Here is a 27,961-nt window from a genome sequence, read left to right on the forward strand (position 1 = left end):
AGGCGTAAACATATCTGTCCAACGCGCCTCCCTTTTTTTTTTTTTTTTTTTTTTTTTAAGACAAGTATGTTTATTCAGCGTTCGAGATATCGCTGTATGAGTGCTGTTTTGGTGTTTGTAGCATCCCGTTGCACGCTTTTGCCGCCGTGTTTTGTGGAATCCAGATTTCGGTTCAGCATCCCTTTAAGCCGCTGGCTTTGTTGTTTTTATTCTGAAATAAACCTCACGCTCGCGGTGGGATCATGTAGTGGTTGACGAACAAAGTGCAAGTAAAAGAAAAAAGTATAAATTTTCTCGGAGGATACCTTTTTCTGGTCATCTTAGATGTAAATCTTCCTTGCTCGATGATTCTTCGATTTTATTACAACGAAATAATGAGTGAGCGAGTGAGTTTATTGAGCAAAGGAAAAGGGGGTAATGCGGAACGAGAGGTTAGTCTCCCAATAGCGGGGTCAGCTTTCTCGTTCTGCTTGGGGAAAGGGAAACCAAGAGTGGTTAAGAGGAGGAGGATGGCTGACGCCCGTCAGTACAGCCTAGAGGCGTGTTGAGAGGCCAGTCTCTTGGAGGAAAAGAAGGATGACTTTGAATGTTTGCACCCTTAGTGCTTGTGGTCCTGCGGGAAAAGAAGACTTCGGGTACCCTGGTTACTGCCGTTCGCAATAGATTTTTTCAGGACGTTTCTTGAATTGGCGTTTTGTGGGCATGTCCAAAAGATGTGGTCCAGATCTTCTCTTTCATCACATGCGGGACAGTTTGGGCTAGACGCTTGTCTCATGAGATGTAGACGAGAGTAGGTGTTTGCACAGTTGACTCGTAGTCTATGTAGCAACGATTGTTGCGGTCTCGGGAATTTGTTTTTAGGAATGGTTGGAGGAGGTAGTCCAGAAGCCGTTCCTGGGTGGGGGTGATTAGTTTGTGCTTCATTATGGATTATGATTCGATAGTTGTTGTATGGATGTATTTCTATTACTTGGGATACATTATTGTGGGCTTCATTTGCAAGGGCATCTGCTCTTTCATTTCCATGTATACCCACATGCGAAGGGATCCACTGAAAGTAGATGATTGATCCTTCTTTAGCCATGTGGTGTACGAGTTGAACAATGGATCTTGCCAAAGGAGTTCCCCTTCTCAAGTTTTGGAGCTGTCGTAAGGCTCCTTTCGAGTCCGTGAAAATAGCCACTTTTTCATTTTCCGAAAGTGTTACTAACTCGGAGAGCGCGAGCCATATCGCAGCAAGTTCTGCTGTGGTCGTGTCGGTACAGTAGCTCAATTTGGCTGTAGAAGATTGATTAGATTCTGGTATGATGTAAGCAGCTGTGGTGGATAAGTCTTTCCTGCTTCCATCGGTATATATGTGCTTCATGTTGCAATAGGACTGGATGACGTCATTTGCGATGTCGCGTGCCACGATATCGGCGACGTGGCCTCATCGTGGGAGGTCCATGATCTCTGTTGTTATGTGGAGGTGATCGTTCTGCCGGTGTGGAGGGGGGAGGGGAGGGACGTTCTCTGGGTAGCCGACGTGGTCAATGAGGCGTTTCATGGTCTTACCGAGGTAGGAGTGATGGCGTAGTAGTATGCTGTCAATGAGTGTCTTGTATGATGGTATACTCTGAGCAGTCTGGCTGCGTGAAGTAGTGTTCTCTCTTGTGATTGTGTTTTTAGTGGTGAGTCATCTGCCTCGACTATAGTGGAGACGTTATGTGACGAGCGTGGTAGTCCGAGACAAATCCTGAGTGCGTTGCGGTGAAATGTCTCGAGAGTTTTCCATTGAGAATCCAGAATCTCCAGCAGGGGGAGGGAATATAATATTCGGTTGACGATAAGGCCGCGATACAGCGTAAGCATGACTTGTTGACTGGCACCCCAGTTGCGGCCTCCTATTCTTCGGATAGCGCCAAGTAATTTGCGGGCCTCATTTAGTGTATGTTTGACGGCTGGGCGCCAATTTCCTCGGTCGTCAATGATTGCACCAAGATATCGCACCTCAGTGCTTCTGCGAATCCGTTTGCCATCTACGCGTAGCGAGCTGAATTTTCCTTTAAGTCTAGCTCTTGGCCGATAACTCAACGCCGATGTCTTTGTTACTGACAGCGTGAGACCCGCGTGGTAGAGAAATGCTGCTGTTGTGTTCAAGGACTGTTGGAGTTTGGCTTGTATTGTAGTCGAGATGCGCGTTGGCCCCGTACACCAGCAACATCGTCTGCATAGATAGCGCAGTTGACTGCGATTGTGTCACCTTTAGGAAGCGCAGAAGGTAGGCCGGCCATCACGATGTTAAATAGCAAGTGACTTAAGACGCTTCCCTGTGGTACTCCCTGGGAAGAGTCGCGGGGCGAACTTGTATGCCCAGCTATTTTTACATGGAAGGTTCTTCGTTGTAAAAACGACGCAATAAACTTGTACGTTCTCCCTCTGACACCGATATGACGAAGGCGCTCCATAATCACGTTGTGTGGAAGTGCATCAAATGCTCGGTGAATGTCTAGAAAGACAGCATGAAGAACGTGTTTTTGTGCCTTGGCTTGCTCTAGTGATGATGTCAGATTTCCAATCGAGTCCGCTGTTGAGCAGCCCGCGCGAAACCCTGATAGCTGTGGTGGTAGCGCTTGTGCGTCTTCAAGTTGCCAGCTGAGCCGTCGGTGGATCATCCGCTCTAAAAGCTTGCAGACACAGGAGGTTAAGGAGATTGGACGGTAAGATGTTATGATGGCTTTCGACTTGCCTGATTTTGGGACGGCTACTACAGTAGAATGTAGCCAGGAGGAAGGAAGTTCGCCGGATCGCCAAATCACGTTGAGGTACTCTAGAAGAAGGGGTCTATCCGTAGCGTCAATGTTTTTGAGGGCTTGGTTTGTAATGCCGTCGGCTCCTGGGGCACCCTTGCGGCGACAGCGAGTCAGGGCATAGTCTAGCTCTGGGTTTGTGAAGTCGTCGTTTATAGTGGCTAGGGTGAAATATGGGACTGGAGCCTTCGGCGCTGGAGGTTTTCCTTGCGGTGGAGATACAGGCCTTGAGAATTCGTCAGCGAATTTTTCTGCGAATTTAGCCATAGTAAGGTTGTCTTTTATCGCTATCTCAGCTAAAGGATATGCTTGAGATACAGGCTCAAGTAAGCATCTCACAGTGGTCCAAGGTAGCCTCGACCCCGAATCAGTTTTAAGCGATTCGCTTCGAAGTTGCCATTGTTGTCTGCCTAGGCGTCTCGTATGACGACGTAGTTTTGCGTCTATTCGCCTTGATTTTGTCCAGTCGGCGGGGGCATTTGTGCGTCTCGCAATTCGCTGAGCTCGTCGAGAGGCAGCGCGGATTTCGAGATATATAAGGTCAGGAACTGGGTTGTTCGCGGGTAGGGTGACTGTTTTGGTGGCTTTAGAGATAGCTACACATATTGCATCTTCCAGTGGGATGCTACCCGTGCCAGTGCTTTTAAAGAGTTTTGCTAGTATTTGTCGATACATATCCCAATTCGTTACTGTACGTACATGATGTTTTGGTGCGAGGCCGCAGCGGGGAGTGAGGTGAATTGGAATATGATCTGAGCCCCATGTGTCGGGCTCGAGACTCCAGACTATCTCCCAAGCAGCACATAAACGTGAAGAAAACGTCGAGAGAACGTCGAAGACGTCTGTAACGTGACGTCGTAAAACGTCGAAGGTCCGGACGTTACCTTCCTTCGACGTCGATGAAACCTTTAAATGTCCGCGAGAAAAGGTGCACAGAAGGTCGAGGGGACGTTCCAAATGACGTTTGTGGCACGTCACATGCACGTCTCAGTGGGCCGTTGCGTCCTCCCTCGACGTTTATGATACGTGTGTTTACGACATCCGGACTACCAACGACGTTCACAGAACGTCGAGAAACCTTTCCAAATTACGTTTCCTAGCCGTCGTGCGAAAATGTTGTGCCCCCCCCCCCCCCCCTCCAAAATAAAATTACTTTTCAGTATTATTGCGAAGGCAAGTTTCTATCATGCAATGCAAGTACAAAGGAAGTAACTAAAACACAGGTTTGGTACGAACTGTTTATTTGAGCATGTTCAGACACGAGATGCAATACGGAGCGCGTCCAAAAGACGTCCCTGGATGTGCCAGCCTCAAAGATATAAAAGAACAAACGAATTCACGTAAATAAATGAGCAAGAGACGATGTCACGCGGCGCTGAATATTCCACCGCTTACCTCGTTCTGCTTCTGATTAATGCGCTGTCGCGCGTGCTTTAGCCGTCCCATTGCGCGTAGCTGGTACTCTCGCTGCGTGCACGGGAACGGTTTCAGAAGGGGGATCCCGTCCGGTGGGCGTTCTTGATTGGGATCGTCGACGGCGTCTGAAGGGTCTTGATCGGAGACTGGACTTGACGCGCCGTTATGTGCACTGCCACTTCTTTTCTTGGATACGTCCTTCATATCCTCACAGGCACCTTGATCCGAGCAGTAGTACGATTCAACGTATGTAGCGTTATGGCCTTGAAAAAGGTCCTCGAGCCGTGACTGAATACGACGGCGTTTTTGGCGATCACCGACTTCTTCATGGGGGCGTCTTGAACGACTCATCCAATCGCAGCACTTATACTGTATGCAGACTCGAAAAAAAAAATCACGGCGACATAGCACCCTGCCTCGGAGACCCGTAGACGTGACGGCCGGTGCTAGTGACTGGCTTTCGGAAAAAGCTGGACCGGGTCCCAGAGCTGTTCTCTCTGGGCCGATTCGAAGAACAGAACATTCAGTGAAATATTTTGGTAACGACTGAGAAAATACGTACACCCGGAACTTAGGCTTGTCAATTGTTCGTCGTCGCTATCTTCCCCCACTTTTCTCTCTCGCCCTCTTCTTGCCGAGTTTCCCGACGCATCGCATGAGGCTCTATGCAGATGCCACTGGCATCTCCTCTGCCTGCCTTTCCCCCTCTCTCTCGCGCCGTGCCGGCTGGTTTTTTTTGTTTTTCTTTCTTTTTTTGTGTTTTTTGGCACGTAAGTGCGGACTGGGCTTGAACGCTTTTTGGACCGTCATCTGGGCAATTCAGGGGTTGGCATCATGAATGTCAAATTCCACAAACCGTTGACAGTATCTACCGGATTTCGTCATTGCCGGGCATTTTCTTTTTTTTTTAGTCAATTCCAAAAATGCGCAAGTGTGCAGTGAAGTTCTGCTCTGATATAGTGTGGGCTGGCATGCGATTTTCGTTTGGGTACGTCACCAGTGGCAACGAAAGCCAGATCTGTACTGACAGTCACGTGACAAGACTTTGCGTCCCGATCTACCGAAAGCGCTAAGGCGGTGGAAGTTGGTGTTATGGATGAACTGTGATGTTGATGAGAATTTTTTGGTTGTGCGCAGGTGAGCATGGGTTACAAAATACGAAGAGAAATTGACGAACCTTCAAAGAATCTCGGGTGGTCGCGGAGCAGTATGGATGCCCCTAGGAAAGGATGCAGGCCTGAAATAACCTGGAGAGGGGATAGTGTAGCGGCGCCCCTGAGGTGCGTGCCAGGGCCCAGGACCCATGGAAGACGACAACGCCCGTGCAAAATGCAAGAATGGTACAATTCGATCCGTTCTAGACGCCATGGGCTTCGCAAATTAAAACCGTAACAATCTTTTAAACAAACCAAAATTATAACAAGCACATCTAAAAGGAATGATATTCCCAACATGTTTTCATATTATTTTTTTTCTTCCGTGTACATTGAGTGTTGTAAATGCCCTCTTTAGCGTCATCGATGTGCAATTAATAGCATTTTGAAATACGCAAATTAATGTATCAATAATTAAACTTCTCAACCTCTCAAAAATTAAGTTTTGTTTGCGGCTCTTGAGCATTATCACCTTGACCAAAGTGATTCTGCTGCTGGAGATTGAGCTGGAAAATCTAAAAATGTCGAGCAAAACGTGAGTGGTCGACGTTGCCAGCATGTCTTGTATAATGTTTACGACATTTAGATGTGAACGCGACGTCGCTGAAACGTCACTGACGGGGCAATAATGTTACGTCATCCTGGACTTTATTTTAAGTTTGAAGACACGTGAGTGTTCGACGTTGCTAAAACGTCTTGTCTTGACGTCGTGGCGACGATGACGACGTTAAAGTTGAAACGTGACGTCGCCAGCACGTCACTGACTGAACGATAATGGGACGTCATTTATGAACTTCAGTTCAACGTCAAAGAAACGTGAGCGTTGGACGTTGTGAGAACGTCGTGCATCGACGTCGTGGGAACGTTGACGACGTTTGAGTTGAAATACAACGTTGTCACAACGTCACTGATTGGACTCTAATGGAACGTTATATAAGGACGTCACCTCAACGTCGAAAAAACGTGATCGAAGTCACGCGGGACGTCACGGACGTCCGGGACTTTTTCTCGACGTTTCCACGACGTTTTGTGCTGCCTGGGCTCTATTTCAGGCGATACCAAAGTGAGGTCTAGGACGCTTGCTTTTTCAAGGTTGGGCCGTACTAGTGTAGGGTCTCCGGTGTTTATGCAGCGGAGGTTCAAATCAGCGATGATGTCCAAAAGTATGGTGCCTCGTCGCGTAGTGCTGTCGCTTCCCCATGCTGGATGGTTTGCGTTGAAGTCGCCACACCAGATGATGGGTCCGGAACAGCGTGCACGAATTTTCCGGATTGCGTTAGGATTCCAAGGTGTATTTGGTCGAACATAGGTGGATATGACAGTAACTTCCTGCTTGGCTATTCGTATGATTGCCGCGACGTGTTCGTCATATGTAGAGTTGAAGTCTTTCAAAGGTATTTCTTTTTGACAGATTGATTTTTTTATGAATAAGGATGCACGAGATTTTCCATCGGGGTGAATTGTATCACTGTGGTACTGTGGTACGAAATAATGCGCTGCAGATAAAGGGCAGAGAAATGGTAAATGAAAATATGTTTTCGAAATAATTTCTTGGGGGAAAGGTTTAATTTAAATCGTCATAATCCAATCAGTCTGATTTAAATCGAGATTTAAATCTCGATTTGTACGTAGGGTGGCCGTAATACTCGTAGTAGAAAACGGGACATCAAGGGGGAGGGGAGGAGAGGGAGAGAGGTGGAAAGAAAAAGCGAAAACATTCCGCTTAGTTCACCGTAAGAACGCGTACTACTTTTCCGGGGTTTTTTCGTTGAGTAGTTGAGTGCACAAGCACATTTCTCATCAACTCTACAAAACCGAAGCATGCCAAATATAGCAGAACAGAAAAGTCCCTGGTACACACGTCTGTGCACACAAAACGGCAGATGGAACCGCAGAAAGAGCTCTAAATCGTGTTTCTTGAAGGTGACATTTCCAGAGTATGTTTATTTTTTTATAAAATGTTACGCGTATGCAGTTTTCCTTTGGTCTGTTCCACTCACTCGGTGCTGATTTCGAAAGCACGTTCCCACAAAAACGGGACGTGTGGCTTCCTTTTGACAAAGTGACGGCAGAAATTAACCTCTAAAACGCGACGGCCGGGACGTCAGGCTATTTGTATGGCCTTCCTCGACTCGTGGCCTTCGTTGATATTCGTGTGAAGGTAGGCAGGAGATGTCAGGCGACTATAGTGGCTCGCTTCAACTGTGCGGACAACATAAACGACTCGATTGTTTCTTTCTCGGTGAATGAAGATCGAGTGCGAGTCCCAGCCGAGCGCTGACGTGTCGGTCGAGGCAGATGAACATCCGCTCCACGGGCTGTTGGGACCGAGCGGTTGTCCGGGGACTCTGGGTACGGCAGGGAGCCGAGTCAGGGCAGGAACTCGTGTGGAGGCCGGAATCGCGAAGCACCAGGGAGAAGGAGGGGTGTCTCTTGTATAATATAACTCTTTATATATACATATGATCAGGTTACAGCATCTCAAGAACACATTCGAGAACACTGTCGAGAACACCAGAGAACACACGCTAGCAGCCGCCTGCTGCTGCTTTTATCACCTCACTTGTCCCCACATTCCTAGTAGGGAATCCCTATCGTTCATTGTTCGTAACGTCCAGGCACGCCATTTCCCTCTCCCTCGCACTGCCACACGCGGCACACACACGGAAGGGCCAGACATCCTTGGCCGCGGTGTCGCCGGTCAATGTCGGCGGACAATGGTGCCATCGAAGTCGAGGAAGGCGGAAGGCATCCATAATTGCAGGCGTCCTGGCTTCCGTGTGTTAGGGGATAATCCCACGGGCGATCTAAGCTGGGGAAATTGAGTAAAGCCCCCTCCTTTGTCGAGGACGTCCCAAGGCTCTCAGGTCGCCGCGCGTCGAGGTCGCGCGAAACACATGTACGACGAAACCGTCCGATCCGACGTCCGACCGCGCAATACGACGGTCGGAGGCGAGGGTTTTCAACGCTCTCCGATGCTACGAAAACCCTCTCCCCCCAAGGTCATTCCGGCAGTCCGCACGTCGGATCGGACGGTTTCGTCGTACATGTGTTTCCCGCTTAAGCAAGGAGAGGGGTCGGACGGCAAAGTTGGCTAGATGACGGGTCAACCCGATGATCCCTCGGAGAAGGTCACGTCGTCCCCGCAAACCAAGGTGTGTTGGCGACTCGAAAGCGCCTCTCGCTCTGTCTCCGGGCACAGCTGACCTTAGCCACCTGGCGACGATGCTCCAGAGCGTTCACCCGTGCCGGTCGGTACGGAACGGCAAGGTCGTCTCCTGGGGCCTTTCGCAACAGGGCCCTCTCCGCCGCGCAAACACCAGGCTATCTTTCAGAAAGCTCAACTGTGACTGAACATCCACGAAGTGAGACGCCGCAGCTGAAACAGCAGCGGGCGGAGCCAGTCTCCTCTATCTCGTTTGACCGTCTTGGCTTGTCCCGAGCTTTGACAAGACAGAACGGCAGCACCGCGTTTCCCTTCCTTTTTTGAACGATTCGCGCTTCTAGATCGGGAAGCTGTCTCTAGTGTACGTGTGAACGCCCAACTGTCTTGCCAATCTATTTATTTCTGTGGCGGTTTTACGGATAGACGTAAATGGAGCCCAAGTTCAGAGGATTGTCGCAGTTCACGCACATTCGACAATAGGGAGTTTTAGTGAATCGTTCCGGTAACGATGCCCGGTAATAGGGAGTTGTAGAATAGGGAGTTTTCGTAGATCGTTTTCGCCGTCCCGCAAGGCCCTCCGCAACCCGCTACGATAGCGGGAAACTCCACAGTCAAGGCTATCGGCGCGCAGGCGCAGTAGCAACTTCTTCGTTGCGGAGCGCTTAGAGGAGGGGGCAACGCGGTCTACGAAAACTCCCTAATATCGTTTTTCTCCTCCGCTACGATATCCGTAAAATAAAAAGCCGCAGCTGCGCATGCGCGCCGCCAGCCTTGTCTGCATATTTCAAGGTCTTGTGGCCGATTTCGGAGCGCTATCCGGGTGCTTAGCGGGCTGCGGAAACGGTCTACTGCAACTTCCTAATGATACAATGCATGCGCAAAGCAGCCGGCGGAGTGTCGGGCATTGTTGTCGGAGACATCGGACGATCTACTAACACTCCCTATTGCCAGACGTTTCAATCGTTAACTCTTATCTCGACCGTTTCTGCGTAGGCTGCGGCAGTTCCGGCATCGAGTATATATTCTTTAGGGTCACGCGCACGTGCCATAAATCCAGCTGAGCTCAAAAGCCACCTGCACGCAATAGACAACTACGGCGTCCAGCCGCCGCCATGTCTATGCTCGTGCGGGCGATTACCTACAGTTGCGAGCGTGCCAAAGCTACGTTCACGCGCACGCTGCACATGCATGCTTGCAGCATGGGGCAGGTAGGAGCAATGCTTACACTGTAGGCGGTGTTTACTGCGTTGACTCGGAGACGTCAGACGCCGACGGGGTGGTTCTGGTTGGTCGTAGATAGCGGATGTTTGGTAAGGTCGAGGGAATTTCGCGAATAGGCCAGGAGGCTTCTTTCAGGATTGGTCGTTTCGACCGTTCTCTTGGAGTCATGACGTGATTGTGGAAGAATCTACGAGTGCCTGCGCTTTGGGAAGTTGGTAAAGTTGCAAAAATGGTAGCAAGGTGGACAGTTAAGCCAGGTGCTGCACGAAACAGCGTAATAAGGACACAAGGACAAGGGCCATCTACGTGTCTTTTGTTTTGCGTTGTTTGCTTTAATTTACCGCGTAATCTGTTTTGTGGGTCGTTTCCTGTGAGAAAATCGTCATGAAGGAGCGTTACGCGATTTATTCGGGCGGAAGTGATGCCACGTGACATGAATCTCCCCACTAAATTTGGCAGGGAAATGAAGTCACGTGACGTGGATTTCTTTGATGAGCTTTTAACTTGTGTTGGAAGCTAGTTTGCGCTCGACAGAGTTTGTGCTAACTGGTGAAATTTCGTCTAGGTGGGTTACGCTTAAACGGCACTGGTGTGGCGCACGCGGAATATGTCGGCAGAAGACACGCGGCTTTTGCTGGTCAAACGAGATTTTGTTCACTTTGGTCTCAGTTAGGATGGGAAGATTTTGTTTGGCCTACATTTTGCTGGTCCCACGTGAACCGGCCGCTAAACTGAAGGTGTCTTTGGGTGGACATTTGCTCTTGTCGGGTTTTCACCGAACCAGAGGTGTCAGGAAACGTTGAACGTCCGGTTCTTTTTCCCTGGAGCATCCAAAGAATGGCATTGTAATAACTGTACCTGAATCAGGGCCGTGGTAGGAGAAGCACAACGTATTTGATGAGCCAATATTCCGACTACAGAAATGCAATATTTTGGGCCTATGGCATGTGCTTTGCTAATGCGTAAACATTGAAAGTCGTTGCCTCAAACATTGAGCAAATTTCTGCTGCCGGGTGGTTTTATGTTTGGGGACCATTATTTGGTGCAGCGCAGTGAAAGCTGCGGGCGTTCGCGCACCTGGACGTCGTTTGGGGCTGTTCACGCGCGCTCTTCGGTGTTGTTTACTGGACGCCATATTTGAGTTCGCTGTTTTCTGCGCATGCTCATAACGAGCTTGCATTCAGATGCTGCGAAGACCAGCAATCTGGATGAATGCACGTTGTCAAAGAACTGGATTCTCGCCGTCAGTACTCGCTCAGCAGCCGCGAACTATATGGCCGCCCAGAGACTCGTGAAATACGCCAGAAAATTGCTTCTTAATTTCTTCTACGACCGAAGACATGCACGCGCTGTCATGGAGTCCTTGTGCGCATTATTTTCCCGCGAACGTTCTAGCGTCCCGTGAAAGCTTTCTCGAAGAAAGGCATGCTGCTAGTTTGATATAACCCCCACCTTGCGCGGCTTTGAACTTTTTCCAAGTGGGAATCGCTCCAAAGCAACTTGATTCCCTTCGACGCCGAGTGACGGCTTCCGCGATTTCGGGGCTTTTAAAGCGTCTATCGACAAATGGCTCGCGTTTAGTTGCGTCCCTGTTCAACGGCGGGTCCTCTTGCAGCTCGTCAAGGTCACTTGTGGCAAGCAGGCGCGATAACGTCTTCGGTCGCGTGCGCACAAATCACGTGCGTTCTTTCCCCCGGTGGACGTGACCTGCGTGGCTACAGTCGCTGCTTTTCATGCCTCGTCGAGATGCGCCCGTCGCCTTCGGTGTGCGCATTACGTGCGATATCAGCCCGATGCCCGTTTTATTGACCTTGTTTTAATAAAGCGTGAAACACGTGTGAGCAGAAATCGCGTCGCACCGTGCCGCCGCGCGGCGTTACTGCTTTCAAAAAAAGGCTCCTGGCCGGGTCCATTTTCAGTGTTCGTGCGTATGGCGCGTGATTTGCTCGCTTTCCGAAGCGACGAACATTCGCGTGGAGGACTGAGGAGATTTCACACTGGGTTGAGGGCTCGTAAATGGCGGAATGACGCCCAGCAACGGTTGCCATGGTTACACCGCTCAGCGGCGCGATTTTTGTTGGTCACGTGTGTTTCTCGCTTTAGGCCTTTCCTCGGGGGTGTAGTCGTGTCTTGTGCTCTTTTTTTGCGCATCTCGACTTTGTAGACTCTGCTGTTGAAGGGGTATTCACACGAGTGATGGTTTTCGGGGAGAGGTGTGCGTGGCGTCAATGATCGGCGGATCCGGCAGGAATCCCTCCCCAAATCGAGCATTCACAGTAACGGCGGGAAGCAGAGACATTTAGCGGTCGCGCACTCTCGATGAAGGGGCTCGGTGACAAGAGTAAAAAAAATTGGAGGCGTACGTACACGCAGCGGCGATATGCGATCATGGCAGTAGCGCTTTTAGATGCAGAAGACGAAGAACTGCTTCCTGCGAAAAAAAAAAAATAATAATGAAGTGTTTTTTGAATGGGTGGATTTAGAACAAAGAACGTGGAATTCAAAACCTGTTTTACGAGGAGCGACTTGAGTGACGGCATTAATAAGTGTCGTAGATTCATTCGGTGCCTATAGGACCCCATGCGCAACAGCGCAAGCCACAAGTTAGGCGATCCCGATGGCACGGACGGTATCTCGTGAAGCCATATGGCTGTTACAACGTGCATTCCATCGATATCGATATCGCCGGTCTTGGGAACTTTTGAGCGCATGCTGAGCATGCCCAGTGAACCGTGAGTGCCCTCAAATCCAGTCAAGTATTGGAACGTTTATTTGGTAGGCACTGGCAGTTTGAGAACGGCTGTGCGTATCTTTGGAATGGCCTCCAGCATCCACCGTACTATAGCCTCCTCTATATACTCACAAAGTCTGGCAGTTCGACGACGGAACCCTATGGAGTGCTCGGTCGCAGATTTGGAGCGCGAGGATCTCGTAGCTCAGAGCCTCAAAGAGCCGTTTCTCGGGGACCCTGGACGTCAGCGCACAGCTTTTGCAGCGGCGAGGACCCGAAACACACTTGTTCGCTCGGGAGAAGTGTGTTTCGGCGCCTCGCCGCAGCGGGGCGCCAGTCACGTGGCTCTCTTTTCATCAGTTGTTTTGCCGCTCCACCTTTTCCATTTCGGCGGCCGCTTCTCGTGGCGATCTGCCAGGTTTTGTCAGTGTAGGAACCTCTGGTAGTCGTGGATGGTTACGTTCAAGCAAACTTTTATTTACATTATCTACAAGTTGCAAGCGATGCGATCTGACGTGTCGTTCCCAGCCGTTCCAAACACGAGCCTCGTCTCGCGCCCAGGCCACGCGCTCCCCCGGCCGCCAGCTCCTTGCCACGCGCTCCCTTTTAAGACGTCTCTGGCCAATTTTCTTCTCGTCTTCGATGTCCTCGTGCCAGTGATATGGCTTATTACGAACCACTTAAACGCTCCAACAGTCAGTGTATAGGCGGCTATGCTCGTTACAACTGAAACTCCTCTAAGCCGTTCTTACCTTGGCGCCGGCGTTCGAACGCGAGGAACAGACGACGCTCTGATTGGAGGGCTTTTCCAATCACAGCCCGACGCGTCTCCTATTCGCGACTCCAGCGACCTATAGGGGGCGCCACCACCAAACAAACATGGCGGCTGAGTCCAGGTCGCGGCGGCTCGGCCGGGCCGCCTGAACAGGTGGCGCGTTCAATTTAACAGATTTTCTTTTGTTAAATGCCCAATTTTATAGGCATTTGAACTGAGACGGTTAAGTGTAGCCAGTGCAGTTAAACTTGCAAGACATATGTTTGTTTTGCCGGGTTTTTTGTTCTTTTCGTGTCAAACTTTCGTTTCGGAGGCTTCGTTCAAAACCGAAACTATGGGCTCCGGAGAGACGGTAATATATAATCAGTTTTGATTATCTAAGGAAAGCGGCGATGACTATAGGATTGTTCCACAGACAGTAACTTTTCAGCTAACTCGCATGCCTCGACCATGCGACTTATCTGTCCGCGGAATCGAGCTTTTGTGCGTATCCGCGTTTACGAAACAGCTCCAGTCGTCTGCTCGGCCAACAACACAGGCTGCAGGAAAAGTACAAAAATTAAGCAACCGCTTCTTGAGCCAAGGACCATGTTAACCCGCCGGCGCCTCACTAAGCAGCTCATACTCGTATTTCAATTCAGGTTTTACTAGCAATCGAGAAGTCATTTTGACGAGCGGGTTATGTATTATATCACGTACTGGGGGTCCCACTAAAGCGATATTTGTATATCCTTCGGGTTGAAATATGAGCTTAGTTGACTAGCTATCAGGTGAGCTGCTGAATAAAAGTATATTTGACAGATGGAGACATACTACTTAAATTTATCCAAACGGTTCTATAGCCGGCAGCACGGAGACAAACTGAAGAGAGTCTTCATTGAAGATCCACGTAGAACCCCTCTGCATTGAACATTGCTTCGAATCCTGAACGGAGAAAATTAGTATTTTTCGTGGCCGGTCAACCTGACCAATGTAGACGTATATTGCTGCTGGCTTCGACGTCCTCGTAATATAAATATTGGAGGCGCGATAGGTCAAAATGCCGTGATAGCATTTAACGTTGCGAGACTTGTCTCCCACCTTTTGAAAACAGATAATTTCCCTCATTCATCATTTGCAGCGAGCAAGTTTTCCTGGATCAAGTAATTGCGAAATCATCCCAACTCCTTCAGTGTGGTCCAGAGCCTATTTCGGCGAAAAGCAGCCAAGATGAATAGCCAACGCACCGACCGGCGTGGGTGGCTCAAACTTGAAGCTAACCGAACACAACCAAACTAAAAGAAGCAGCTATCGGACCTTCCCATTAACTTGACTGCAACATTGATGTTCCCTCCAGTATCAGTTACCAAGCAGTCGTCACCTTGAATGGGATTTGAGACAGACAAGAAATCAAAAAGTTTTTCCGTGATTCCTCCCTATCCAAGAAATCGAAAGCACGCGACCGTGTGCTGTGGAGTAAACGGGCTTTCAAACACGTAATATAAGAAAACAATCTACTGAGGCTTCGCCACACTAATGATAACTCAGGCAAACTCAAGAAATATTCGGACCTTCGTCAAATTACATTGTTCGCCACCGCGCCGACAACACGTTTCCGCGAAAGCCACCAGAGACGCGGAGGGGCGCGGAGCGACCTGGACCGGCTGGTTCCCGGTTTTCCCGCTTGGCGGCGTCCGTTTTGCTGGAGTCGCGAATACACTCTTCACTTTCTCTCCCCATGCGGTGAGCAAGTGCTCTAAAGTGCGTCTTTGGCGCATCGAAACGCAGAGGGGCACGTCAATCACCGGAGAACAGAGAACGTGCCGAGCTCGCGCCGTTATTGGGTAAGCAGACGCACGTGGGCGCGTTTAGAGGGTAAACTAATGCACGCGGGCGCTGTTGGGGGACAGAGCCGTATATTGGTATTGTAGTGAGTGCGCAGGCGAGCTGGTGCAGGCGAGCTGCCTCAGTCTCAGGCTAACATCAAAATGGTTAAAAACCGTATATTGGGAGCGTTTGGCCAGTGGGTTTGGCGACGAAGGCGCCGGAGAGGAGAAAAGTAAATGAAAGGGAGGAGAGCGCCGAAGGAGCGAGAGAGAAAGAGGGAGCAGAGAGGAGACGACCGCCATTTTTTAGCAACGCTGTCGGAGACTGGTCAGAGAAGAGCACTGCTGAGGCTACGCGTCGTCTGCTACGGGCCGACTTCTTTTTCGCCTGAATAAAGGTTTGTGGCCATACAGCGAAAAATCTTCATTTATTAGCTTTTTAACCCACCGAGAAATAACAGAATGTCATTTTCTTGCCAGAGCCAGCGATATAAAAGGCAATAATCGAGATTTAGATGCCGATCCCACGCATTCCGCCGGGAGAATGATCGAAGACGGCGGCCCTCCCCACTCAGGTGGGAGCAGCCGGGAGTTCACGCGCATGCGCTCTTGCCTCTCGCTCTACGCCGCGTGCTGATTGGCTCACTTGGGAAGACGGCGTTACGGCGGCGAGATCATAGACTGACCAAACTGGGGGTAAACACACGCACGAGGTGCGCAAGGAGCTGACCAACTTCTAAGGTCTAGAACAGTCTTTTTCTATTCATGGTGCGAAACACTCGGCTATTTGCTCGTGGCCACGCGATGCGTGGAGATCAAGTAATCCACGATATCGAACACGGGCAAGTCTGTGTGGCTTGAGATCTTAAAGGGGGAGGGGGGATTCACCCGCTGGTCACTCAATGGGCGAATTTCGCTACACAAACCTGAGTTTGAGGGATGTACGAGAGTATTCGTTGTTTTGGAGGTTAATTATGAAGGCGCAATGAAGGTTGTACGAACCTTAGATTTTTTCCTCAAAGCGTCGAAGAATAAAATTCAGAAATAGGATTGTTTTGACTGTTTTGAGCGCATTTAGAGGCAAATTTGGTATTAAAATTACTTCGAAGATAAATATGTCAATACGATTGATAGTACGTACTAGACGTGTCTTCCGTCTTAATTGTAAGACCCTGACGGGAAGACTGAATGTCTTTATATTTGCGTATTTGTGTAAATAAATTTGACAGAACAGTTTTCGCTAAATTTAGTTTAAATGGGTTTAGCTAGATGGGCGACACCCACCGGCACCAAATACCCCAAACCAGAGCATTTGTTGTTGCATATGTTGTTGTTGCTATTCTCACGAGCTTGCGCGGACAGCGACTCCTGGCACGGGTTCTTTGCTTGACACCGCCGAGATCAGTTTTGCCGTTGTGCCGGAGAATCGTCTATGTGAGATGTGTCTGCTGCACCACACATAAAATAGCACCAATGAGAGGCGACGCGTGCATAACGCAGTAATGCCATGGCAACGTGCAACGTCTCACCGCCGCGCGACGAGCTTTTAACTTCAGTTGTAGAGTGACCGAGGACGATGCCACGACCTATGCAGCAATCTAGCGGTAAGAACGTGCCACCTCGCGCTCCGCGTGTCCCTCTAGGTTACACCGGAGTTTCACACCCTCAGTAAAGCCGCTTGATGTGTTTGTCTTGCAAACGGCATCAAGTACGCCAATGCACGAGCGCGTGCCTCGTGCGACGCTTGGAAACAAATGGTGACGCAGCACAAAAATGAGCGGCTTTGGAGCGGCCCCTGAAAGCAAATTGCAGTGCTGCACTTGTGCGTGATCTCGTGGTACGTGTTTCTCGTGTTCGCCAACACAACAGTGGTTGTCGGTGCTTGTAAGAAACGGGAAGCATTTCTTTACAAGATTACGCAATCAAGAGTGTCTTTCTCCTCTTCTTTTCGTCAATGCAATATCGGGGGAAAATGAAATGCAAACAAAAGAGTGCGTGGCTCGCGGTACAGGCTGCGCCGCCTGGAAGTGAGCCTATGGGGGTATTCAGGGAGAAATCCCCGGGATTTTTCCCCGGCACGCGCGCATCACGAGACGAAAACGCGAGGCTTTTGCACATCGCAAAGCCTGACCTTTTCGTCGCGGGATGCGCGTGCCGTGGAGAAATCCCTGGGATTTCTCTCTTGTGTGAATACCACTTATAAGGAGTATTCACTGGCGGCCATATCTGTGTGCGCGGCTGCTGAGCGCGTGCTAACAGCGAGCTTTCGCTGTTCATTTGCAACGTGCATTCCGCACCATCAAGATTGCCGGTCTTAGCAGGCTATTGATGTGAACTCGTTCTGAGCATGCGCTCCAAACATCGCCCTCAGATATGGCGTCCAGTGCATACCCCCTATAAAGAGTATTCACTGCCGGCCATAGCTGTGTGCGCGAATGCTGAGCGCGTGCTGACGGCGAGCTTCCACAGTTCTTTTGCAGCGTGCCTTCCGCACCATCAAGAGTGCCGGTCTCAGCAGCCTATTGATGTGAGCTCGTTCTGAGCATGCGCTCTAAACAGCACCCACAAATATGGCGTCCAGTGAATACTCCCTATGGGGGGGCGAGGGTGCGTGGCCCACTCCGATGCGTATACGCCCTTCGCTCAGCGCTCCCCAAGCTCACCGCTATTAGCCCCGTGCACGACCGAAAGCGTCACTGTGGTCGGCCTTCCACGATTGGCCGAACGCTGACTATGACGTAGGAAAGGGGATTTATCATCGACGGAAATAAGAGGAATAAAAGAACTTTAATTTTGACGGTGTTGGCAGTTTTGCTTTAAGAGCTCAATGATTTCAAGCTTCCACCATGCTATTTACAAACACCATCGAACTTGTTGTTTGCAAGGTAATGACGTAACAAGGGGGAACCATAGGAGGGCGCCACCAAAACATCTCGCCGCTAATAGCAGCTAAAGCGCGCGCTGGCTGAGCGCACGCTTTGACTGCTACAAGGGGCGAGCTTCCTCGCGCCGCACGCGCCGAGAGAGCAAAGATAGCGGTGATAGCTTTCAGCGCACTCAGAAGCGCAATGCCGAAGTTTGGCCGAAGCTTGGGGAGCGCCGAGCGCAAGGCATCAACACATCGGAGTGGGCCACGCACCCTCGCCCTTAGGCTCACTTCCAGGCGGCGCAGCCTGTACCGCGAGCCACGCGCTCCTCTGTTCGCATTTCATTTTTCCCATATATTGCGTTTGTCACCTACTTTTGAGGAGGCTGATCATGCCTTCGTTTCGTGGCTGCAGACTGCCGTGGCACTTGCACTGTTTGCGTCAACCTTCACCGCCTCTCACCAGCTGTGCGCGTCAAGCTTCACCACTTTGCACCGGAGTGCTACACTCTGTTTCATACTTAGCGTGCAACGTTGTCAGAGCTACTGGCGCGAGCGTGGGGCTTGATCTCGTTGATCATTTGCACGCGTTCTCGCTCAAACAAAACCATAGATGAAGCCACGCGCTCGCGCCAGTAGCTTTCACAGCGTTGCACGCTAAGTATGAAACAGAGTATAGGAGCAGCGGCTGACTTGGCGGTGCGCCTGGCTTCGCGCAAATTATGCGCATGATTACTAGAGGTCGACCTTCTTTGACGTAATTGTAAGTTAATCTCTAATTTAAACAAAAACTTGAGCAGAGAAAGAAAGAGAGAAGAAAGCACAGGTTTATATGTGTTTGAATAAATATGGTAGTCATCTTAGATCCCGCGCAGGCTGTCGATCGAAAGAGCCGCGAACTTTTACGTAACTCTGGTTCCTACGCCGATAAAGGTGTATCCACACGACGGACCAAATTGCTGTTTTGGTCCGCGGGCCGCGCATCACGTGATCTTACGTCACCGCTTTTCGAGGTCCGCCGGCGGTCCGCGGCCCGCGCTTGTGAGAAATGCCAAGCGACTTTTCTCGCCCGGACCTTGACGGCGGACTGCGGCGTTTTTAGTATAATTGAAGTGCTACGTCTGGCAACAAGCTGACTTTTGTTGTTTGAATTGGAATCCAAATCCGAAGTCGTGTTCTTTTGGCGCCAACTGTTGAAGACGAAGAAGACGAATCTTTTGTTGTGCGACGATGCAACTTTTTACCTCATCGCGCTCGTGGAGCAATTCCCCGCTCTGTGGGACAATAGTCGCGACGACTACTCAAATAATCATCTAAAGATGTCCCCATGCCTTTTTCGGTTCACTTAAGTCCTCCTCGTCGTCAATAGTCAACGCCAGGGCCACCGCGGCCAAACGTCTCTTTCGCTCAACCTCCATCTTGGCTCCTTACAGATAGCCTCAAAGCAGCTCGCTGCATGCGTTTGTCGGAGCTGTGAGGTCGAGGGTTGGACCGGCCCGTCCGCTCTGTCGTCTGCTCTTTTGGTCCGCCGTGTGGATGCTCATTGCAGCCGGGCGGCCCGCGGGCCGCGCATCACGTGATCAATCGGTCCGTGGCCCGGTCCGTCGTGTGGATACACCTTTAAGAGCAGTGTCGCCTTTAAAGCGCAAGTGTAGGCTTTTATAATATTTTCGGGTCGTTGCTTTTGCAGTGTATGATATTAAGAGTCTTCAATTCGCTACGTTCATTAAACTTACGGGACGCATTTTTGTTGGTAGTCGTGTTAGTGGATATTGCCACGCGCAGGGCCGAGCAAGCAACGCTCTGTCACGGACTTCTAGAAGATTCGCGTTTATTCTTACTCGGGACGTAACCTTTATCAATTCGTCCTGCTTTTTTGTTCTCGAAAATGCCCATTCATTCTCACCCCGAAGGCCCTATATTCGCGATGGTGACGCACACTAGATAAGGAGCTGCGCGGGACCTTTCCGGGTCAGTCTCACTCGCTTGCTGTTACGCCGCGAAATCGCCGCCCGCTTTTCTGCTGTCTCGACGCTCGATCTTTATTTCTTTTCTTTTTGGCAGAAGTTCGCCGATTAAATCTTTACTTTCAGTTCTCTATTCATCATCTGGTCACCTTCATCCTGACAATATGCTGGTTCTTGATGGCATTTTACAGAAATTATATTTGCAAGCTAAACAAACTACCGAGTGTAAAATGGGGAGGGGAGAGAGGATTTATCCCAGTGAAGTGTTGCGCTATGATTCACTTTTAAACCACTTTTTAATACCCACTGTGTATGAAACCTACTCTAACTGGAGCCTTATTTAAGAGGACTCTGTTTCTTTTTGCCCTCTCTATTCTTATCAAAAACGGTAATAAGTAATATGCTCGAGTATCAAAGAGGAACCCTCAATCACTATCACAAATGAACTCATTCAGAGGTGCAGTCACTTTTTCATTATCAAGTGATCCGCTAACGGATGTTCGCACTTGCTACGAAAGCATGAGTGGCTGCTCCAAACCAATATTTTTGCCTGAACCTGCTACGAATGATCAAGTGTCATTCATCCATCAAGTTCCATCACTGGGTCCGCGAGGAGCAGACGAAGTTGTACGCCGTGTAATTGCTTTGACTATAGTTAGTATTCACTGGCACCCATAGCTGTGTGCTCGGCTGCTGAGCGCATGCTGACGGTGAGCTTCCACAGTTCTTTTGAAACGTCCATTCTACGTCATCAAGATTACTGGTCTAAGCAGCCTAATAATGTAAGCTCGTTCTGAGCATGGCGTCCTGTGAATACGCCCTGTAGAATTGTCGCAGGACCATGTTCGCGAGGGTTCGAATCGAATACAACATTCGTACCCTGTTCGCTGCGAGGGTCCTTGCGCCCAAGAACCAGTAGCGATGCGGCACAAATAGACCGATCTCACCAAGCCTTCAGCGCGCGCGTGAAGCCGCAGTAACTTTAGATCATAGGAGCCAGGCGACAGTGCTCGAGATGGCACGTGCCTTCTCATGCTCTGCATACGCAGAGCTTCAACGATGTTGTCGCTCGTGTAATGACTGATGTTCCCTCAATGCATTGCGGCAGCGATGGCGTAGCCAAACCGGCTGTTGAGACCGGCCTCTTGATTCAGGCTTTTTTTTCCGAACCGCCATTGGACTTGGCGCTCCTTCTCGTCGTCCGAGTAAGCGTATAGACCAGTGTCCGCGCCAATTCCGGGGCGCCGCCATGTTTATCTACGCTCGCGCCACCACGCGGAAAGAACTGGCAGGCAGGGAGGGGGGGGCTGCGTTGGCGGCGTTGCTTTGGGTAGCTGGATGCGGCAGGCTGTCCGAATGCACCGACACATCGTGAAAGATGTCTTCACCAGAAGCCTCTGCGGCCCGTTCTTCAACAGGCAAGATGTCGTGAACATTCGAGAACCCATCTCGATCAAGGAAAATAAGGGAAAACCTTTCTTGTCTTAGATGTTCTCGGTGTCTGCTGGCCCTTGACATCCGCGTTTCAGTCCGGGTTCATTGCGTAGTAAATATTTCGCTACTGCTTTCTTGTAGCTTTCAAATGCTTGATTGTTGGCTTCTTGTATACGACATTACATTCGTGGCACGTTTGAGACCGATTTTCGCGATCTGCTTGCCTTTCTGCGGCAGCGCGGCTCTGCCAAGCCGAAATAAGTGCGAGGCGTTCACTTGATCGAACGCAGTTTTAGCGAATGAAAACGAGACGACGACGTTTCATCGAATGACTAGCGAATGGGTCTAGTTACATAGACAGCTCGGATTAGCTTTCTTTTGTAATGTGGCGCCTTGTCTGCCGCTGCGAAGCGGCGTAAACGAGGGCTCCGAGTATGTTAACACGCGTCCCCGTCCCTCCCCCCCCCCCCCCTTCCCACACACACACACACACACACACACACAAACACACACTGCGAGCGTCTGGGTTCGAAACTATTAATTGCCAGTTCTAAAGGATGGTACTTACTTGAAGTGGGAGCTGGAATTATACGAGGTACCAGGAGACACTTACTATCGGGCAACGAAGCACGGTGCCTGTGGGGGCGGAGTCTAGGAACGCTACTGATTAATATTATGACAGGCGATCAGTTATGATAGCAGACGAAACTTCGACTCGTTTGTTCAGAAGTTCGCGGTGATATTTTATTAGCCCTCGTTACAGCACACCAAGGATCTTAGGCAGTGAAATTCACATCACGCAGGCTCGTCCGTCGTAGTCAAATGAGCGCAGTCGACGATGAGGTGTAATGAGCTACAAAGCTTCACAAGGAAAATGCGCGTGAGAAAGAGTTTTGAGGAAGTCCAAAACACCGATCCAGCAGACGCACGTACGTACGTTTACTCCGGACTTCATGAACCCGACGGCGCAAGATCAAAGAGCACCGCCGCCATCGCCACCCGGTGTTCTCTGCACTTTGCGCGACGACGGCACTGCAACGGAGGGCACTCGCCTCGGCGTTAACAATCCGCGAAATAGATTAATTTCCCATTCTTGAACCAATTACAAATGATAAATGAAAATACCTCGGCGTTGTTGAACATCTGACGACACAACCAACACAACTGTGCCGCTGGCTGCGTGAGCCTGACACAAATGTGCCGAGCGCCTGCTCGGCACGGTTGTTGCTCGTGAAGGCCTGCTTATTTGTAGTTGAGACGATGATTCCACATCTTTCGTGGTGCTTGCAATAACTTCGAAGGGCAGGGGAACCTTCTCACGAGGACGTTGAAGACACTCAACACCGGAGCCACCAAAGCAATCGCACAAACCGTCGCCATGTTTGCTTCTTCTTCGTCACTCGCGGCGCGGTCAACTCGTCGCGAGATGTTTTCTGGCTCGGCTAGACGAAAACCAACAACGGCAAAGTGGCGTATGGACACACGGCTCTCACATTACGGGCACTGTACTCACATACCGCGGTAAACAGGACCGATGCCGGCGAAACGGCAGTCGGCACACCAGCGAAGAAGCCCTCAACGGGAGCCGGCGGCGCAGGCCGACGCAGCCCCCCCTCCCCGTGAGCGTCTGGGTTCGAGATTATTGTTCGCTTTTGCTCCTTGCGGTCGAGGCTAAAAAGAGCACTTCCGGACAAAGGTCTATAATCGGCGACAGGTGGCCGAGGATTCTGTGGCCGCGCCGCAGCTCGGAGCGAGTCAAAGCCCGCGGTACAGACCCCGGGTTGGAACCTTTCGCTCATCTGCCCGTTTCGATCTGGCTGAGAATTGGTGTTTGGTCGCGTCGCTACTGGCTGATGCCTGTCACGAGCCCCGGGTGAACAGTCGTACGGCCCCGGTCATATGCCTCGTCTGGGGTCCGATTTCGGTTGAGGGGAGAGCGTTAGCGTTTTCGGCTGCCGATTGGACGTGACGCCACAGCTCGCGCGTTCTCAACCAATAAGACGTTTTTCACCCGTTCACGAGTTCACAATCGGGCAATCCTTTTGGCGACGTCTTACCAACACGCAGGTAGCGAGAGTGAGCTCGCGGCCTCTAATGTGGTTATCCTAGTACTCCCTCATACATCCGTCGACGTCAGTTAGTGTGCGGCAGCAGAACAACCTGAGATTCGCAAACGAGGCGCGAAATGTCAATTGCTTCCAACGTGAAATAGCAAAAGATCCGAATTTCAGCGTACATCCCGTCTCACTTCGCCGCGTCGTCCGTAGCGGATGATCAGCTTTTTCCCGGTATGTTAGCAGACGACGTACTGCGATTTTTTTTTGTCCGCAAATGACGTTTAGTAACAGGCGAACCGCGTTCTTCGCTCACGTTATCGGACAAACCGTCTATGAACGCTATCTTGCTGGCTCCGGAAGAGGCAAATTAGATCTCGCGTCGACCAAACTCGAACCTCTGGAGTGGAGAAACCAGTCGTCTCTTTCGATGGTTACCTAAACCTCCTGACGGACCTGCTGTTCCTTTTTTTAGAGCGCAGCTCTTAGGCGCCCGTTTCCGGCTTGAGCGCCGTCACCGTCACCGCGCGTTGCATTATGGGAGACGTCCCATAATGCAACGCGTGGGTCTCACTTGTGGCCCGCGCGTTGCATTAGGGAACGTTTCCCATAATGACGTCACACGGATCCCGCGCGTTGCATCGTAGGATATTTCCTTTTTGACGTCACGCGTGAAGGTCACGACGAAGGTTACGACCTTCACAGTAAAGGTTACGTTCTCCTACTCCTCCCCCTCCTCCTCGCCCTCGTCCCCCTCCCTGGCTTCCCCTCGTGAAGGCCACGACCTTCACGTGACCTTCACTTCACGAGGGGGAGCCAGGAAGGGGAAGAACGAGGGGGAGGAGAATGAGAAGAGGAGGGAGTAGGATGGAAGGAGGTGGAGAGGGAGGAGAATTAGAGGAGGGGGACGGGGACGGGGAGATCAGGAGGAGGGGAGGAGGAGAGGGTGCGGAAAACGGGCATGCCCTCCTCCCCGTACCCTCCCCTTCTCCTCCTCAAGAGCTGCGCTTTAATTCGGCATTACAAAAAAAAAATAGTAAACTTTTTTTTTTTAAGTACAGCATTTATATTCTTTGAATCCGGCGTCGCTGCTCATGATATGTTGCTGGCGCCCTAACAGCAGAGATCGGCGAACGTCCTAGCAGTCTCTCATATGGGAGCCACTTGAATGTGCCGGTCAGGGAGTACAGGAGGTCATGAGATACGTATCCCCAGCTGGTGGATTCAAATCCCGTACCGGCGCTGGCGTTGTCTGCGATTTCTAGGGTTTCTCAATATTTCAGTAATAGAAAAAGGAATCGTGGGACTCGCCTCTCCACGGTGGAGCGATTTCGGATTCAGTGCAGTGTCGCCGCAGATTCCTGGAGGTTCCCGGACCGCGCTTTGAGAACTTCATGGTCCTCAGGTGGCCCAAGTGAAAGACTTGTGTCGCAGCGTGCCCGGTGCTCTTTGTAGAGGCCCCCGTCTCCTTTTTTTTTGCAGAGTGCGACGTCCTCGGGCGGCGTGATGAGCATCAAGGAGCCCCTGGGTGTTATCGGAGTGGTGTGCTCCGACTCGGCCCCGCTGCTGTCCTTCGTCACCTTGGTGGCGGCAGCCCTCGCGACGGGCAACACGGTCGTGGCCCTGGCCAGTGAGAGCTCTCCGCTGTCGGCTCTCCACATGTGTGAGGTACTGCTCCACCTCTACCCGACAAAAAACGTGCAATTTTCGTGTTATTTTTTAATGTTAAAGGGAGGAGGGAAAGGAGGAGGAAGAGCAGGGGCATATCCTCCTCTCCGTACCCTCCCCTCCTCCCCCTCAAGAGCTGCGCTCTAATTCGCCATTACATGGAATTGGAGGAGGAAGAGCAGGGCCATACGCTCCTCTTCGTACTCTCCCCTCCTCCTTCTCAACAGCTGCGCTCTAATTTGGCATTACAGGGGATTGCAAGCGTTTCATTTTTTTCTGTGTCTGTAGAGGCCCATTCACACTCTTGCGGCCGAGTAAGACCGAGAGAGACCAGACCGGTTTTTAAGCCTCTTGCGATCTCTTAGGACCAGCTCCGCTGCAGCGCATCCGGTCCTAAGAAGTCGCAAAAGGCTTAAAAGCCGGTCTGGTCTCTCTCGGTCGTACTCGGTCCCAAGAGTGTGAACGGCGTTTTACGCTCCCAACGGATCTCTCGTCCGTGGCGCTCGTTGGTGGCGATTTTCTAGTAGAAAACGATCCTCTAAAAACACGCTGTGCGTAAAAATCCGTCTGGCGCAGGTGTTCTCTGTGTCGGACGTTCCGGCAGGCGTGGTGAACGTGCTGTCGGGACTCGAGGCGCCCCTGGTGCGCACGCTGGCCGAGCACCACGACCTGGCGGCCGTCTGGTACCACGGGGAGTCGGACTTGGCGGCGGCCTTCGTCGAACGGGCGGCCGCGCACAGCGGCAAGGCCACCTGGCTGCGCGACGCTAGCCGCGACTGGGAAGTGGACGACCACTGCTCGGGAAGGCTCTTCGCCGCCCACGGGACCGCCACCAAAAGCGTCTGGCTGCCCTCGGGCCAAGTTTTCGCCAACTGAACACGCCTCCTTGCTGTTGATGTTTTTTTTTTGTAGGTTTTGTTTTTAGAGATGGCAGGGTTTTGCTTTTTTTACATATAGACATCTTCCTGCGGAAATCCAGAAGATGTGCAGAGTGCGACTCCATGGGATCTCTTCATTGCCATAGAAGGGAACGTGTTTCGAACAAATATGGCTCGCTCCCTGACCGCTCTAGATTCGTATTTGGAAACTGGTCTCTAAATTAATAGAGACTTTAGCGAAATCGACGGCACCTAGTTAGCAGTTAGAACATGCAAGCTGTTGTCGCAGGTTCGCCCGCCAGCCTTCTCGAGCGATTCGGCGATTCGGATGTCTCGAAAGTTGTTTCAAAAACACGCTATTGAAATTGCCAGTGGCATATCAAACTGTCGCTTCGTTCGACCGTTTTTTATTGTGTTTTTATTGTTTGTTCCGCGTTATGTCGGATTTGGAAGAACGTTCTACTTGCGGCATTCAAATGTATGGCCTTTTAATTACAAAATCTTTTACGCATAGCGTCCGGCGTTTTTTTTTTTTACGTGTCTCACGATTAGAGCATCGCTGTCTTTGAAAAGTAGAGCCTCCGAACAGTTTTGTTGTACGAACTTGATTATATCGAACGGCCAGCCCGTGTTTTGTGGGTATCGGTGCATTTTTTGTGCACTATGTTCCGCCGTTTCGAAGTCTTTAACCGTATAATATAATGTTTGGGTTGTCGTGTCCATGAGTTGTCGCAACTGCCAGAGCGATGATAGCGGCAAAAGGGACCACCGCGATATTGGTTGGAATGTTTGACACTGGACATATCGCGCTATGTAATGCAACTCGGATCGCGCGCGCCACTTACCCGCGGAAGCTTCGTTGTCGCGTCTTAATTTGAGGATAAAAGCAAACTTTTTTGTTGAGTCGTAAAACTCGATGACGCACAGTCGCGCGCGAATCGCAATGTTGGCGATTAGTTGTTTTTCTATATTTTCTTTTTCTCCGAGTGTCATTACGCGAAGAGAAAATCTAAAGCGTGTTCCGTTGGTCGTGAACGTCACGATCCGAGTCGGGTCAACCGACGGTACAAAAATCTTGCTCTCTCGGTCCGACCCGACGCGAATGTGTGAATCGACCTTTAGACGGCACCTGAGGTCCGCAACCGCACGCGGCCTCGATTCGATTGCATTGCCGCGAAACGTTGTCTCCGGGTTGAACAGCTCCGTGCTTCATCCACCACGTGACCAGATTTCGATGCAGAAGGGGGAACGGGCGCCCTCGTCGGGCGAATTCAGACTACTCGATGTCGTTTGCGGGGTTTGGACGAAGGTCCCGAAGGTGGGGTCTGAAAACGTCCAAGGAACAGATGTATTAGCGGGTTACGGCGGATAGTTCAACCGCATGCTGTCTTTTGAGCACGTTTGGGCGACGTTCGACTGTTTCCATGCCCAGCGCAAATACCGCGTCGCTCTTCCCTTTAAAGACGCGCGCGCCGATGGTTTTGTATTGAGCGGGGAAGCGGCAGCTTTGCCAGCCAACACTTTCCGTCTATTAGCGCTGCTTGCCCTCCTTTGCAGTCGCGTAATCGAGTGCTCGAGTCACTGCCCTGACATTCCCTTCTTTGTCTATATTTTTTTTTTTTATGTTCTTTTCTACCGCCTTTGACAACTCTGGTCGAACCTTTCGTAAGATTCCATTGTGTACCCACTCTGCCTGTGCATGAGTGTTGGGAAATGTCCGTCTTTTCTCGGGATGGTGTTTACGCTGTACCGCGACCTGATCGGCACTTTTGTAATAAACTTAGGAAATCCTGGTGCCTTGTTTCTTCGTCTTATGCCTTCTTTGTATGACTTCCACGTTTGTTTGTTTTCTTCGACACTTTCCATTGCGCTGCGCTCGCTGGACCACGGCGCCCAGAGCAAGGGGGCTTAGAATTTCCGTTTTGACCAGTGCGCCTTGTCCAGTCCCAGTTTCTCATAGAAACCAGGGTTGGGCAGAAATACTCTCAAAAGTATTGGGAAATACCGATGCTGCGATGCATGCCAAAAAGAGCAAGA

General features: G+C 50.7%; 1 protein-coding gene across 1 annotated transcript in view; it reads left to right on the forward strand.

Moving 5' to 3' along the window:
• Positions 1-27,717, forward strand: part of LOC120836731 (aldehyde dehydrogenase family 16 member A1-like) — a 63,999-nt gene extending 36,282 nt beyond the window's left edge. The window contains exons 12-13 of the mRNA XM_042293642.1: positions 24,861-25,046; positions 25,623-27,717. Coding sequence (XP_042149576.1) covers positions 24,861-25,046; positions 25,623-25,922 — 486 coding nt within the window. The 3' untranslated portion in view covers positions 25,923-27,717. The remainder of the gene's footprint in view (positions 1-24,860; positions 25,047-25,622) is intronic.
• Positions 27,718-27,961: the final 244 nt, after the last annotated feature.

Source organism: Ixodes scapularis, unplaced genomic scaffold, assembly GCF_016920785.2.
Source record: "Ixodes scapularis isolate PalLabHiFi unplaced genomic scaffold, ASM1692078v2 PGA_scaffold4__175_contigs__length_147842914, whole genome shotgun sequence".
NCBI lineage: Eukaryota > Metazoa > Arthropoda > Arachnida > Ixodida > Ixodidae > Ixodes > Ixodes scapularis.